General features: G+C 36.5%; 1 protein-coding gene across 1 annotated transcript in view; it reads left to right on the top strand.

The window, feature by feature from the left end:
- Positions 1–16,337, top strand: part of COL4A5 (collagen type IV alpha 5 chain) — a 420,087-nt gene that overhangs the window by 177,497 nt on the left and 226,253 nt on the right. Inside the window, exons 5-10 of the mRNA XM_058291987.2 lie at positions 4,497–4,541; positions 4,646–4,708; positions 6,991–7,044; positions 7,403–7,429; positions 9,202–9,282; positions 13,813–13,875. Coding sequence (XP_058147970.1) covers positions 4,497–4,541; positions 4,646–4,708; positions 6,991–7,044; positions 7,403–7,429; positions 9,202–9,282; positions 13,813–13,875 — 333 coding nt within the window. The remainder of the gene's footprint in view (positions 1–4,496; positions 4,542–4,645; positions 4,709–6,990; positions 7,045–7,402; positions 7,430–9,201; positions 9,283–13,812; positions 13,876–16,337) is intronic.

A 16,337-nucleotide genomic window follows, 5' to 3' on the forward strand; every position in this document is an offset into this window, starting at 1 on the left:
GGTTGATAAAAAGTAAGTGAAGTGTTATGAGACAACTGGAAGAGAACCATATTGAAATGAAAGAAGAAATATAGTCTTAGAAAGCTAAATTTTGAGTTGACATATGTCCATAATAAACCTTTATTCACTATTTTGAGAGTTATCTTTTTATATCTTGATGTCTCTTTAATGTAATTGAAGAGATTTTATAATTTTTTTTTATTTTTAAAGAAGCTTTATATTACATAAATGTTACATTAAAAAAAAAGGGATTCCCATATGCCCCCTCCCTCCCTCTCTCACACTTTCCCACATTTACAAGATCCTTCATTAGTATGGTATATTTGTTACAATTGATGAACACATATGGAAGTATTACTACTAACCATGGGCTACAGTTTAAATTATAGTGTATACTTAGTCCTTCACAATTTTGTAAGTGATGACAAAATATGCAATGGCCTGTATCCATCGCTGCAGTGTTATGCAGGACAAACCCAATGTCCAGAAAATGCCCCACATTATACCTATTCTTCCCTCTCCCATCCCTCAGAAACTCTGGTGGCCACTGGCTTTATATCAGTGATCAAAGACCTTCCATTACAGGAATAATAATAAGCCTACTGTAGAATAATAATAAGTCCATTGTTCATTCCCCAATCTTGAGGATTTGGGGATGGTAATGACCACTTTGCTTCTCATTGACAGTGGGCTTCGATCCCATGGGGCATATGGATGGAGCTACCTTGCTTGCAGTTGCAGAGGATTTTAAAGTAGATTGTGGTTACAAAATATGAATATGGTAAACTTGTCAATTTATTTAAAATATATATAATGCAATTGGTTTAAACCAGAACTTCCCAACTAGTGTGATCACTTAGTCCTCTGGAGTTAAGAGGGCTGCCTACCTCAGGCTGAGTATATGCACCCCCAGTATATCATGCACAGATAGTATAATTTTCTTTGTGTATCTTGAAGAAAATAAGGTTGGGAAGTATTGGTTTAAACCACTCTGTTAAATAATAACTACTCATGAAATAACTTCATATTTCCTCAATTCTAAGATACATGACTTTTCAAATTTTAATATTCTGGAAATAAGAATATGACTCAAAATTGAAGTGCACATTTAAGGTAGTTTTCTGAAAAGCTTTTAGGTCAACATATAACTTACAGTGTTTTTTAGAATTGAGAGGTAGCTGTAGTTTAAAAATAGAACTGATTGTTGGAAAATCAGATTTAACTTTCCTGAACCTCAGCTACTTTTTTGTCAAATCAGAGTATTAAACATCATGATAGTCAAGGTTCCTTTATAGCCTGAAATTCTGCCTTCATAGATTGAAAAGGTTGCTATTTGAATATAAAATATATGGGTAGTGGCCATAGCATGTCGGTATGTGAGACAAAGATAATCAAACATTCTAATTCTTTGATCTTTAGAAATTTAGTGTAAGTATAAATAAAAACTATAACTGCCATTAGCTATCCCCTAAGTATTGTTGAGACTGTGAAAGAACTGTTCATTCTATCAATGTCTGGAATAGTCTATATTGTCCATGTCCCCCTACTAGAACTTGAAAGTGCTTGGCACTAGGTGGGTAATTCCTCGGTCCTCAGTTCTCAGCTCATAGGCAACTCTTGACAAGCAGATTTTTATAAACATGTAACTATGAAAAATTTCAAACCTACACAAATGTAGATGTACAGTGAATAGTAAAATGAACCCCCATGTACCTATCACCCATCTTTAAAAATATCAACACCTTGACAATCTTGTTTCATTTATACTCCACCGCTTATTTTTTGGAATATTTTAAAATAAATCCCACACATTATGCCATTCCACCTGTGAATACTTCAGTTTGCCTTTCTAACTGATAACCACATAAACACTATACCATTATCATACTTCAAAATATTTTAGCGACAATTTTAAAATATCCTCTCAAATTCCGTTCATATTCAGATTTTCTCAGTTGTCTCATAGATGACATTTTACAATTCATTTGTTCAAATCAGGATTCAAACATGGTCCATATATTGCATTCTGTTCCTATGTTTCTTAAGCCTCTTTTATTATGCCATTGGAGAAATTGGGTTATTTGTTTTGTACAGTGTCCCAGATTTTTGGATTTGGATGATTACTTCCTCATAATGCCGTATGAATTGTTCCACCCCACACACAAATTTCCTGAAATTGGAGGTTGCTTGGGGAACTTACTGGGGCTACAGAAAGAGCTATACATTTAAAGTTTGTGAATTTTACTATTTGAAAATTATACCTCTGTAAAAGTGAAAGAAAAAAAGAAAAAAGGATACTTTTGGAGAGTGCTGTGTACTTACTATTGAATTACATAATGAGGAACAAATGTGTGGTTATCCCACTTTGATGATGTTAAGTTTGATCAGTGGTTTCAAGCGATGTCAGTCTAATTCCTCCATTAAAATTTTCCTTATCAAATTTTTGCCTAATGGTTTTATCATCCATTGATGATCATTGGCTAGTTCCATTTAAATCCATTGTGATTTTAATATTCAGTCAATCTGTCTCTATTTATTAACTGGAAGTCTAATTTTTTCAGCTTGAATTCTAATAGGGTACCGATTTGCTAAACCAGCAACTTCTAGTGGTTGTCAAGGAAGGTGTTTTGAAATTTATATCATTAGAAACACAATGGAGTTCTTGTATTTCAACCAGTTATAGTTGTCATACTAATTTAGTTCTCATAATTCTTTTTTTAATAAGTTTTTTTGCCTTTATTTCTTTTTTTGTCTTTATTTTTTAAATATTACATTCAAAAAATATGAGGTCCCCATATAACCCCCAGCCTCCTCACCCCACTCCTCCCCCCATAACAACAATCTCCTCCATCCTCATGAGACATCATTGCATTTGGTGAATACTTCTCTGAGTACCACTGCACCTCATGGTCAATGGTCCACATCATAGCCCACACTCTCCCACAGTCCACCCAGTGGGCCATGGAAGGACATACAATGTCCAATAACTGTCCCTGCAGCACCACCCAGGACAACTCCAAGTCCTGAAAAAGTCTCCTCATCACATCTCTTCCTCCCATTCCCTACCCCCAGCAGCCACCACGGTCACTTTCTCCACACCAATGCCACATTTTCTTCAATTACTAATCACAATAGTTCATGAATAGAATATCAGTAAATCCACTCTAATCCATAGTCTGTTCCTCCATCCTGTGGACCTTAGAATGGTTGTGTCCACTCCACATATATATCAAGAGGCGGCTTAAATTCCACATGGATGCTGGATGCAATTCTCATGCTTTCAGTTGTAGGCATACTTGGCTCACTGGTGTGGTGGTTGACCTTCTTCACCTCCATGTTAGCTGAGTAGGGTAAGTCCAATAAACCAGAGTGTAGGAGTTGCAAGTCTGTTGAGGCTCAGGGCCTGGCCAGTCATGACATGGTCAGTCCAGAGATTCTGGTCCCCTGGGTATACACTAAACCCCAACCCCAACTACAGATCCGTTAAAAGTAGCAGGAGAGGCTTGTGAACGAAGATCACATCTGAGTCCAGCTCCATCACACAGAAACACAAACTCCAAAGTAAGGCCAACTGACATGGCACTGAATTCTATCTGCCATGACCATAGAACCTGTGGGTCTCTGTAGCCCTCAGAAGAACCAATACCTGGGGTTGTATCTACTTTATCTGTCTCTGGGACTTTTCTGAGGTGTGCATAAGGGCAGCCCCTCTGATAACCTCCCAGTTCTTTTTTGGAGACTCATAGCCATATAAACTCATTTGTCCTTTCCATTTCCCCCTTTTATTCAGGTCAAAAGCATTTTTAGCTCCTGGTATTATATGTAGACAGAGATATTATGCTGGTCCGAGTTGACCCTTTTATTCAAGGTCATTTTCTAGTTATATCATCAGCTGGTACTTGGTAGTAATCCCTCGGTGCCAGGGAGGCTCATCCCTGGGAGTTTAAAAGGGTGCATACATTTGAACTTGTGCTAGATATTTTCAAATTTCTCTCCATAATGTTTGAATCCCTATTAGCAATGTATGAGAGTACCTTTTCCCCATAGCCTCACCTACAGAGAATGTTGTATTTTTGCAAATCCTAGCAGGAAAATTTCATTAACTAACTATCTGAGTGAATGCATTGATGATCTCAAGGGCAGATAATTTTGCCACTTCCATACCCCCTGCTGAATTCCTTATTCATAATAAACTTGGGAGTACCACTTTATCTGTAAGAAGAGATATTTTATCCACTAATTTGCCATCTCCTACTAAGTGCAATGAAGATAAAACTAACTCAGACAGGAGTGTTTATAGTATTTCTATAAAAAGAAATGTTTAAAACTATAAGAGGTTTTTTGATGGTTTTTAAAAGAACTAAAATGAATAGTAATAATAATCAGTGAGACACGTTTTGTCAATTTCTATTCTAAATATAGCTTTCTTCGTACTTTCAGGATGTTGTTTTATTGATTTTGATGATTTGGTTCAAGGAATTTATTTCTTCCTATAGGGTCCTCCTGGACTTCCTGGGTTTCCAGGGACACCAGGTCTTCCTGTAAGTAAGATTTGGATTTTTATTTCAAAATACCTTTAAAGTGTTTTAAACTATTTTAAACTATCTAAAACATATTATGCATTTTTAATGCCCCCTTCTCAAAGGGAATGCCTGGCCATGATGGGGCCCCAGGACCTCAAGGTATCCCTGGATGCAATGGAACCAAGGTGAGAATTCTTTAACTTTATCTTAGGTTTGATAACTTACTTGGTAATAATAGACTTAAAAACAACCTAAATAAATCAGTATGACGAATGTTGAAGAGGAGATGCAGTAGTTTTATGTTTAGTGCATACATCGGGTTTGTTGTGAATAACATTTTCAATTTTTTGAAACATCAGTACTTTCTTTAAGCATGTGTAATTAACTGAAATATTGCATTGGATGATGATTACTTACCAAATCCTTTTTTGACTTTAGTGTGTGGTAGGATGAGTTAAAAAGGAATTAGGATATATGGGTTCTAAATATTATATCAAGTGTTAACTCTAATTCTTGTGAATGTTGTTCAGTAGGTGTGCCTTTATTTTTTTATTACTGTACAATTTTAAGTTTTCAAATATTTAATTTTTAAAAATTACATTTTACCTCATCTACAGTCCTTAAGAAATATCCCAAAACCTTATCTATAATACACAACATCAGTTTTTACTATAAACTGTCAGTGTGAAACCTGAAACTCTTTTCCATCAGCCAAAAAATGACGCATTTAACAATTTAAAAAGTAAAACAGAACTTTATATATGGCAAATGTTTTTTTTCCTGATGCACTTTTGTTGTCTTTAGGCAACTGTTTCAATTTAATATAAAGTGATAGCAAAAATTAAGAAATCTTCTTCTTTTTGGAAGCTTAGATATTATAGCCTCTGTTCTTATTCCCTCACTTTTTCCTCCTTTAAATTAATGAAATATATTGGCATTTTTCCATTTTTCATGAAATACTCTGTGAAAATATTCATGAAATATCCTATACATTTCTAATAATGACATGTGTCAGATTTTATATTAGGACATATATTTAAAATAACTTGAACAAACTATTTTGTATTATCAAGCCATATTTTGTGGTGATGATTACAGTATATATTTGAAAACAATATATATTATATATATATATATATATATATATATAGTTAATTCCTCAGATCATTCCAGCTCTTGCCAATTACTATTAATATTATTGTTACTGCATTTGTGAGGCTTACCGGTGTTCTTCATCTTAGCTGGGGCACTTTACAGTGATATGCAAGCTAATTCCATTTTGTCCTGGCACATTTCTTGTTAAAGCAGGCTACCTTCTTCTGTTAGTGCGTATTCTGATTATTCATGGATTTTTGTGTGTGAGGGGGTTTGCCAGTATAGTTGAAGCAATCAACAGACCACAAACCATTATTTTTAATTTGAAGGTCAAATGTATCTATAATGAGTACAATTAACTATATGCTTAAAGGGATATTCCCTTTCTTCTTGTAAAGAAGGGCCTTTGCAGACCTAATGATTAGTTTATATTTAAGACTCCCAATTAGTGAATGACAAATTTTAAATACATTCATTAGATATATTATGGATGCTTTCAGATGAAATAGTTTTCTTATATTTCTTTTTATGCAAGTAATGGAATGTACCTTAGAGGTAGAGCCAGAATATGTGGGAATTTTCTGTTTCTGTCTTTTAACTCAATGTACAGGCCACTTCCTTTCTCCCTGGGCTTTTTCTCCCAAGTGTAAAAAGTAGTGGGGAAAGGTGCTGGACAATCACTCCAAGACATGCAGTTGTAAACTCACTTTTTAAGGCTTTTGACAGAGATGTTTCTAGGATTACTATGGCATATGGGTGTTTGAAGGGAGGTTGCATTGGGTTTCCTCTATAGCAATTTTAGCTTTTGTTTTCTAAACCAAATGCTCATATTAGTACTTTGCAATAGTGAATGAGAAAAATTGTGTGCCTAGATAGTATAAAGGCCTGAAATTGCTAGAACTATTGCTGTTATTGTACTCTTGGTGATTATTAATGGCATTCTCCCTACCATATTTTCCTTTTTGCAAAAATAATCTGAAATAGTTTATAGTAAGTAAAAGAAAAAATCCAATAAGGTAGTTAAAATAAGAATCTATATAATACCTGGGCAGGAAATTGGGGGAAATAATTAACTATTAAATGTGATGATGGCTAGGAATGTGGTGTGATTGTCTTAAAATGGATTTGTCAGAAGAACATGGCCTGGGGTAGAATTTTTTTCTTTATTTCTAATTGGGATTGATATATAGGGATAAAGTTATCTTAGGTGGTTGAATTGTTAAGGATAGTTGGTGTTTAGGTGTTTGGTAAGTGAAAGCTAATTGATTTTTGACATGCTTCTAAATACATTTTATAGAAATCTTTTCAGTCATTGATTCTTGGTACAATTATGCTTTGTTTCGTGTTCTTCCATGATCTTAACCCCTTCTAGGGAGAACGTGGATTTCCAGGCAGTCCCGGTTTTCCTGGTTTACAGGGTCCTCCAGTAAGTTATAAAATTTGGGATCATGATTAACACAAGAATTAACAGAAAAGACAGAATTGGTAGACGGGAAATGGCAGTGCAGTCATGTGGAGCAAAGTAGTGCATTTTAAAGTAGTAAACTAGAGAATGATTAAAAAAAAAGGAATTTGGTAATATGGCTATCTGCTGGGCCAAAGCAAGATTTTCTAAAATATTTAATTTAAATATCATCTCTAAGTATCCTAACATATATAACACCCAGAAATGACCCTACATCACTCTATTCAATTTCGAACTCTATTTAGAGAGCATTGTATTATTTTGCTTTGCCCCCTTGTATATATGTATATACAATAATCCTTTTTATTTGTAACAATAGGGTCCTCCTGGGATCCCAGGTATGAAGGTAAGCATCTCATGATAGGGAAGGTAAACATTTAGAATAAAATATTTAGAAAGCATCCAGCTTTAATAGGATAATGACTCATTTCTTTATTAAAATGGACACTTTTAGAAGCAGATGTACTCTTTCAACCTCTCCCAGAAAGGTTTCCTCTGTTTCCATGGCTTTAAGTACCTTCTATATGTTAATATACTTCCAAATGTGAATCTCAGATTCAGGTTTGTTTTCTGATACTTTTCAGTACTCATCTTAATAAATACTGACACAGTTAACCACTTGCTCCCTCTGGAAACATTCTTCTCCTGGCGTCTGTGGTACTACTTTTTCTTGATTTTTCTTCTGCATCTCTCGTCATTCCACTGTCTTGTATCCAAGCTTATTCTTTTCTATCTAGCAAGTTTCTCAAGACATGATCCTGACCCCTTCATCTCTTCCATACCTTGCAATATGCTTTGTCTATATATTGATTACTGTTTTTACTGAATACCCACAATGATATCTCCAAAACATACTTCCTTTCTGAGTTAGATACATGTATTAAGTGGTCCCCCTGACATCTCTACTAACATATCTCTAAGACATTCAAATTAATTAACATGTCTAAAATTAAACTGCCCTCATCAAAAAATAAACCTCCTCCTACCTCTGGCTTCCACATCTCTAAATTTTGTATCACTTTATATTACTCTTTTAAGTGAGTCCAAATACCTGAGTTGGTCTTTACGTCTTCAATTCCTCCACACACCTCCTCACGCCATTCTATCACTAAGTACTGTTAATTCTACCATTTAAATATATCTTAAATTAATTCACTTCTCTGAATCTCTGCTGCCACCATATTAGCTGTGTCTTATTTGGACTACTACAGTAGACTCTTTACTAGTCCCCATTTTCATTATGACCTTTCATATCCCAGCCCGATTTATTCTCTGGAAAGGAGCTGAGAACAATCTTTTAAAAACTTTACGATTTCAAAAGTTTTAAAATCACCCTTCTTATAAACCTTCAAGGGCTTCCCACTGTACCTAAGATAAAGTCCACATTCCTGTCCATGCCCTGCAAGACCCTCATGTTCTGGCCCCTGCCTACATTTTCCAGCCTTACTTTTAAATCATGTTTCTCTTAGCTCACTAATCACACTGGTCTGCATTTATTTATTTGAATGTGTCTAACTCCTTCCCCTTTTGGGTCCTTTGTGCATGCTGTTTACAGTGCCTAACACCCTTTCTCCTGATTTCACTCAGTTCAGTCCTGATTATCCTTCACCCATCAGCCTAAATGTTAACTTCAGCCTGAATTGCCTTCTTCCATTACCCAAGCTAAAGTAATTTCCTCCATTATTTATGACTCACTGTACCATATTGCTTTTCTTCATAGCCCTTAACAGAACATGTTCCCATTTTATTTACTTACATGCATTCCCCCTTAAACTGTTAGTTCCATGAGAGTATGGGGCCTTGTTTTTGTTCTTCTCTACTGCGTATCCAGAGCCTGACACAATTCTTGGCAAATGTTTAATATTAATAAATATTTTTAAAGAATGAGTAACTGAAGTTGTCACAGGTTCTTAATAAATCTACTGTATTACAGTATAGTCTGGCTACTTTGTCATTTTCCTTCAAAAAGCAAATTTATTCATTTTAATCACTGAGATGTCCTAATAGTCCAGTAGTATATTTATGTGACAAATTGAATTTTCGGATCATTTTTGTGCTTTTGCCAGTTTTCATATAAAACAACTGTTACTTAAAAGTTCTGTTGATGGTTTCTTTTAGGGTGATCCAGGTAGTATAATTATGTCATCGCTGCCAGGACCAAAAGGTAATCCAGGATATCCAGGTCCTCCTGGAATACAAGTAAGTATCCAGTGATTTTCTTCTTTGATATTTTGATTAAATTAGAAAGTCACAGCATCACTTTTTTCTGCTTAACCTTTTGTAACCTCAATATTAGTCATAGAAATTATCAAGTTTACTTGATATTACCTGTACCTTATACCTGAAATTAAAGCAATCTGGACCAGAAAGAATTCTAATAAGCTCTGCCTTATTATTTTACTTTTCTATCCACTTTCCATGGAAATTTTTGTTTGTGGGATTGGCAGTAGAATTTGACTTCTATTTTTTTATTCTTAGGCTGTGGGCAGCAGTAGAGTGGTGGGAGTAGTCCTGATTATTGTAAATGGTCTGATTAAAACAAAATGTAGGTCTCCCATTTAAGATATTAAAAACCATCATTTGTAGCATGGTCAGTTATACATATTATATGAACATACTTTGAAAGGTGAAAGAATAACATTTATGCACAGGGAACAGATGCATAATTTTTAAAAATTAATTTATTTATTTTCTTTTAAATGTTACATTAAAAAAATATGAGGTTCCCATATACCCCACACCCCCCAACCCACTCCTCCCATATGAAAAACCTCTTCCATCATCATGGCACATTCACTGCACCTGGTGAATACATTTTGGAGCACTGCTGCACCACATGGACAGTGGTCTTCATTGTAGTCGACACTCTCCCCCATTCCACCCAGTGGGCCATGGCAGGACACACAGTGTCCAGTATCTGTCCCTGCAGCACCACCCAGGACAACTCTAAATCCTGAAAATGCCCTGACATCACATCTCTTCTTCCCTCTCCCACCATCAGCAGCTACTTTTTCCACATTAGTATTACAGTTTCTTCCCTTACTAATCACAGTAGATCCCCAGCAGAACAACAGTAAGTCCACCCTAATCTATACTCTATTCCTCCATCCTGTGGACCCTGCGATAGTTGAGTCCAGTCCCCCTCTACATCAAGAGGGCACTTAGATTCCACATGGATGATGGATGCAATTCTCCTGCTTACAGTTGTAGGCACTCTTGGTTCTCTGGTGTGGTGGTTGATCTTCTTCACCTCCCTGTTAGCTGGCCAGGGTAAGTCCAATATACGAGAGGGTAGGAGTTGCAAGTATGCTGAGGCTCACGGCCTGACTATAACTTGGACAGTCCAGAATTCAGGTCTCCTGAGTATATATCAACCCCAGGGCCAACCACAGGTCCAGTAAAAGTAACAGGAGACACACGTGTAGAAAGATAATATCTGAGTCCAGCTCCATCACACTCAGGAAAACAAATTACAAAGTAGCACAGACTGACTTGGCCCTGAATTCCAGAGCCATATGCCATGACCATAGAACCTGTGGGTCTCCGTAGCCCTTAGAAGAACTAGTACCTAGGTTTCTCTCTACTTTCGCTGTCTCTGGTACCCTGCTGAGGCATGCATAAGCATTACCCCTCTGATGACTGCCCAGCTCTTTTTTGGAGACTCATAGCTATATAAACTCATTTGTCCTTTCCATTTCCGCCTTTTATCGAAGGTCAAAAAGCAGTTTTAACATCTGATATTACATGTAGGCTGAGGTATTCTGCTGTTCTGAGTTGACCCTTTTGTTCAAGGTCTTTTTCTAGTTACATCATCAGCTGGTGCTTGGTAGTAATCCCTTGGTGCCAGGGAGGCTTATCTCCTGGAGTCATGTCCCACTCTGGGGAGAAGGTAATGCATTTACATGCTGAGTTTGGCTTAGAGAGTGGCCACATTTGAGCAACATAGGCTCTCAGGAGTTAACTCTTAGGCACCCTGCAGCTCTAGGCCTAGTTCATATTTCAGGCACACAGGCTCATTATCAGAGCCCATCAGTACCAAGGGCTCATTGTTGGACCATCCATCTTTATTGGTCTTTGCCATTGCACTTGGGGTATTGTTGCTGTTCCATTGGGGAATGTGATAGAGCTCTAGAGCTCCCCTACCTAGGAACTAAGCACCCTTTCAGTTGTCATTTTTAACTGAAACCCCTATGAAAATATCCAAACATTTTTATGTACCCTGTATACATACCCTGGAGAACACCCTCCCAACCATGAACCCCCCTATCAATAACCCCCCACTCCAGTGTTCATTCCTGCCATAGTTGAACCTCTCTGTAGTCCAAAACTTCTTTGAATTAGTAAGCCTGATATATTGCCAGGTTCCATTAATAGAAAAATGGAATACAGTGATGGGTTTCAAGGTTAGATTTAGAATACATAGTAATTTAGAAAAATTAAATAAAGGAAAAATGAATTGGGGTATGAAAAAATGAAAAGCTTTGTTTTTGACGTTTTGTCTTTCATTACTGTTATAGGAGTTGCCCTGTATGTACAGTGGCAAGGCAGTTTCTTCCATTTCTTCCTCAGTGTCTACATCCTTTCTTTTTTTTTCTAATTATTAAGTTTGTCTTCATATAAGTTATAGCAGATGCATAATTTTTATTTCTTCAACTTTCAAAGTATGTGGCATTTATAACCTATAATGGGAAATTGTAGCCCGTAAATCAGCCCTCTTTATCACCTTTCAGCTCTTTCCTCTTTACCTGGGATCCCTGATCTGTTATTTTCTCCCATTTCTCTTCCCTCTCTACCTGAATAAGCCCTCTTTATCACTTTTCAGCTCTTTCCTCTTTACCTGGGATCCCTGATCTGTTATTTTCTCCCATTTCTCTTCCCTCTCTACCTGAATAAGTTACTGGCCTAACTCACCCCCCCAAAAAAATTCTTTTTTTTTTCGGGTGAGTTAGGCCAGTAATTTATTCAGGTAGGGTCCACAGGATGGAGGAATAGAGTATGGATTAGAGTGGACTTACTGATATTCGACTATGGAACTATTGCAATTAGTAATGGAAGAAATTGTAGCACTGATGTGGAGAAAGTCATCACAGTAGCTGCTGAGGATAGGGAGAGGGAAGAAGAGATGTGATGTGGGGGCATTTTCAGGACTTGGAGTTGTACTGGGTGGTACTGCAGGGACATATGCTAGACATTGTGTGTCCTGCCACGGCCCACTGTCTGGACTGGGGGAGAGCGTAATTTACAATGTAAACCATTATCATGTGGTGTGGCAGTGCTCAAAAATTTATTCACCAAATGCAATGAATGTCCCATGATGATGAAGAAGTAGTTTACGTGGGAGGAGTGGGGTGAGGAGTGGGGGGGGGGGGTCTATGGGGACCTCTTATATTTTTTTAATGTAACATTTTAAAAAAAATAGAGAAAAAAAATATGTAAGCCTGCAGGTAACATGAGTAGAGATAGCAGTGGCTTTTCTGTATTTATCAATTAAGAAGTCAATTTCTTGTGGGTTATATTTCACAATAATTGATCCCTTTGCCAAAAAACCTCAGTGCTTTCTAACATTTGATGACTAAGATACACTGCTGGGAAATTTTTCATTATTTGCTTTCTCATTCCTCACTTAACTTGACATCACACATCTATACTCTAAGTTTTCTCAATCTTTTATATTTTATCAATTTTATTATGTAATACTTGAAAAATACAAGAGAATACATGCAAAATATTTGTAAGTTATGAAATATAATAATGCAAGAGAATACATGCAAAATATTTGTAAGTTATGAAGTATTATAACAAATGAACATGAAATAATATTTAGTTACTAGAACATTACAAATTTTGAATATAATCACCTCCTTCTGCATTCCCCCAAGAAGTAACTATGCTTCTGAGTTTTCAATTGCATTTAAGAAATACTTTTATTACATATCTGTCTCTCTAAACAATACAGTATTTAATTTGACTTTATAAAAATAACATTATTTTATGTATTTTTATGCAAATTGTTGTTCTACTTGATATGTAAAGATTTATCCATGTTATTGTATATGGCTGTAGTTCATTCAGTTTCACTTCTGTGTAACATTCCATTGTATGAGCATACTATAATTTTTTTTCGATCTCCTATTACTGGATATTTGGGTTATTTTTGGCTTTTTAAAATTGGCAAAACAATTCGAGATTTAGACATAGAAATAGAATTACTGGATTACTGGCCTAACTTTCAACTTTTTAAGATGCTAAACTGTGTTCCATAACAGTTCCATCATTCTTTTATCTTTTTTCCTAGTTATTCTCACTTTCTTCTTTGCCTTTAATCTTATTTATTTTTTATTTTAAAATTATAGAAGCTACCTTGGAAGTAGTAGTCTTTCTCTTCCCTTTTCTACCGTAAAAGCCCCTCTAAAGACCCACTTTCATCTTTGTTTCTTAACTTCCTTATTATGTGTTTATCCTGCATTTGTTATCTGTCACTGTAAACTGTAAAATTTATGAATGCTGTATCCATTCTTATTTAATTTCTTTATAATTATTTAATCCATTTATCATGCATTTTAAATTCTACTTATAATGAAGATTTGTAGAATAGTGAAACAAAATCTCAGCAACAACTTAAGTTTACATTTCATCTATTTTGTTTTTGTAAGATACAGTGAGGGGCTTGTTGGAGGGGCTTGTTTTGTTTTGTTTTTCCTTCATCTTTTTCTTTATTCCCTTTAACAGGGCCCAGTTGGTCCCACTGGTACACCAGGGCCAATAGGTCCTCGAGGACCACCAGGTTCAATGGTAAGCTTCTGTCTGTAATTTCATTTCTCTTCTTCTTTGGGATTTCTTTCACAAATATTACTTTTATTTATATTATTTGAAAACATAATGTATTTTAAAAGTTCATTATCTATAATTTTCTTATTTAAGGGAGATTTCACAATGTCACAGTGGATGATATGTGTCTTAAATAATATTTCTGTTTTACACATGGAAGAAATGAGGGTACATAAAAGGAAATAATTTAAATTATCTTGTTGGTTGTCTCTTGATATGTCAGTGTAACAGTTGATTCTGAACATCTCATGAAGTCGTCTGACAGTTTTCTAAGCCCTTTATGAAACATGTTTTATCAAACTATGGTTTGCTACTTAAGAAGAACAAAAACAGGGATTCACATAAAATATTGACTTGCATTTCTTAGGCACCTGGGACAAAACAGTAGGATTGGTAAGAATAGTGGATCACTTCAAAAGGATAATATATCTGTGTAAACCAGAATAGAAGTAGAAACTTCTGAATACCCTGAAAATGCAACCAGTTCTCTTACTTTACTTCCTTCAATGGCCATTCACACTTTCTATCCTAATCAATTCTGAGTATTTTTATCCATGTAATACCCAGATTTCACTGAAGTCATGTTTTGTACTTAGAGGTGTACTGTTTCCCTCTTTAAAAAGGATGAGAAAATTAAACTTCAAAGTAATTTCTCACATGGCACTCTACTCTTATCAACCATATATTTAAGTGACAGTTTTCATTATACCTTTATTGATTGCTTATGACAATTAGTCCTCTAATTTTGAATGAAATAAATAAGGTTTGCTAAATACTATAAGAAATTACCAGAAAAGATTGTGATTGCTGCTTTCCTTGTAGCTCTTTTGCAAAAGATAATAATACTTCATTGTTTATTTTGCTTTAGACATAGACCACCTCCAAAGAATAAGTGTGTAGACAAAGGCACTTTTCCTAATTCTGTTGTTGCAATGTTAGTATACCCTGGTTCTGTTGTTAGACATTGAATTTTCTTTTTTTTTTTAAGATTTATTTATTTATTTCTCTCCCCTTCCCCCTCCCCCCCCCCCCACCCCAGTTGTCTGTTCTCTGTGTCCATTTGTTGCATCTTCTTTGTCCGCTTCTGTTGTCAGCAGCACGGGAATCTGTGTCTCATTTTGTTGCGTCATCTTGTTGTGTCTGCTCTCCGTGTGTGCAGCGCCATTGTTAGGCAGGCTGCACTTTCTTTCGCGCTGGGCGGCTCTCCTAACAGGGCGCACTCCTTGCGCCTGGGACTCCCCTACATGGCGGACACCCCTGCATGGCACAGCACTCCTTGCGCACATCAACACTGCGCATGGGCCAGCTCCACACGGGTCAAGGAGGCCCCGGGTTTGAACCGCGGACCTCCCATGTGGTAGACAGACGCCCTAACCACTGGGCCAAGTCCGCCCCTGACATTGAATTTTCTTAACCCTTTTGGCCACTTTAGGGACTCACTCTACACTTTTTAATGCCCCTTCCCTTTGCCGTGATTGAACTCTTAGAAATCCCACCAAAGTATAATATGTAAATTAATAGATCTTGTGATCAAGAGGTGATATACTTGGGCAGAGAAATGCCTATCTAATTTTTCAAACCTTGAAACATTCTTAAATGTACCAAGTCAGATTGAATTAAAATAGAACTAGTTTTAAAAATTAACCACATTCGGAAGCAGCTGTGGCTCAATCAGTTGGGCTCCTGTCTACCACATGGGAGGCCCTGAGTTCGTATTCCAGAGCCTCCTGGTGAAGGCAGGCTCACCCGCACCCTGTGAAAAGCTGCCTGGCCTGCAAGTGCCACAAAGCGCTGCCTGGCCTGCAGACACCACAGCACACCACCCAGCCTGCAAGCACCGTAGAGAGCCAACTTAGCAAGGTGATGCAACAAAAAAGGGAGTTAAGCAAAAACACAGAAGAGTGCACAGCAAATGGACACAGAGAGGAGAGAGCAAGCAAGCCACAAGGGGGGAGGGGAAATAAATAAATACAGACACAAAAAATGAACAGCAAATGGACACAAAGAGCACAAAAGCACACAAAAAGCCACAAGTTGGGGATATAAAAAATTACAAAAAAAATTAACCACTTGTTTTTATGACTAGAGTATTAGTTGTTTTATTGAACCTGAATTTATCCATAATTTTTAAATAAAATTTGATATGTTTGCTGAAGTTAACTTTTGTATTGATTTTTTTTAAAGATTTATTTTTTATTTATTTCTCTCCCCCTCCTCCCCACCCCCCACATTGTCTGCTCTCTGTGTCCATTCACTGTGTGTTCTTCTGTGTCTGCTTACATTCTTGTCAGTGGTGCCAGGAGTCTGTATCTCTTTTTGTTGTGTCAGCTCTGCATGTGTGTGGCGCCACTCCTGGGCAGGCTGTGCTTTTTTTGCGTGGGGTGGTCTCCTTGTGGGGATGCACTCCTTACACATGGAGCTCCCCT

Source organism: Dasypus novemcinctus, chromosome X (genome assembly GCF_030445035.2).
Source record: "Dasypus novemcinctus isolate mDasNov1 chromosome X, mDasNov1.1.hap2, whole genome shotgun sequence".
NCBI classification, from domain to species: Eukaryota; Metazoa; Chordata; class Mammalia; order Cingulata; family Dasypodidae; genus Dasypus; species Dasypus novemcinctus.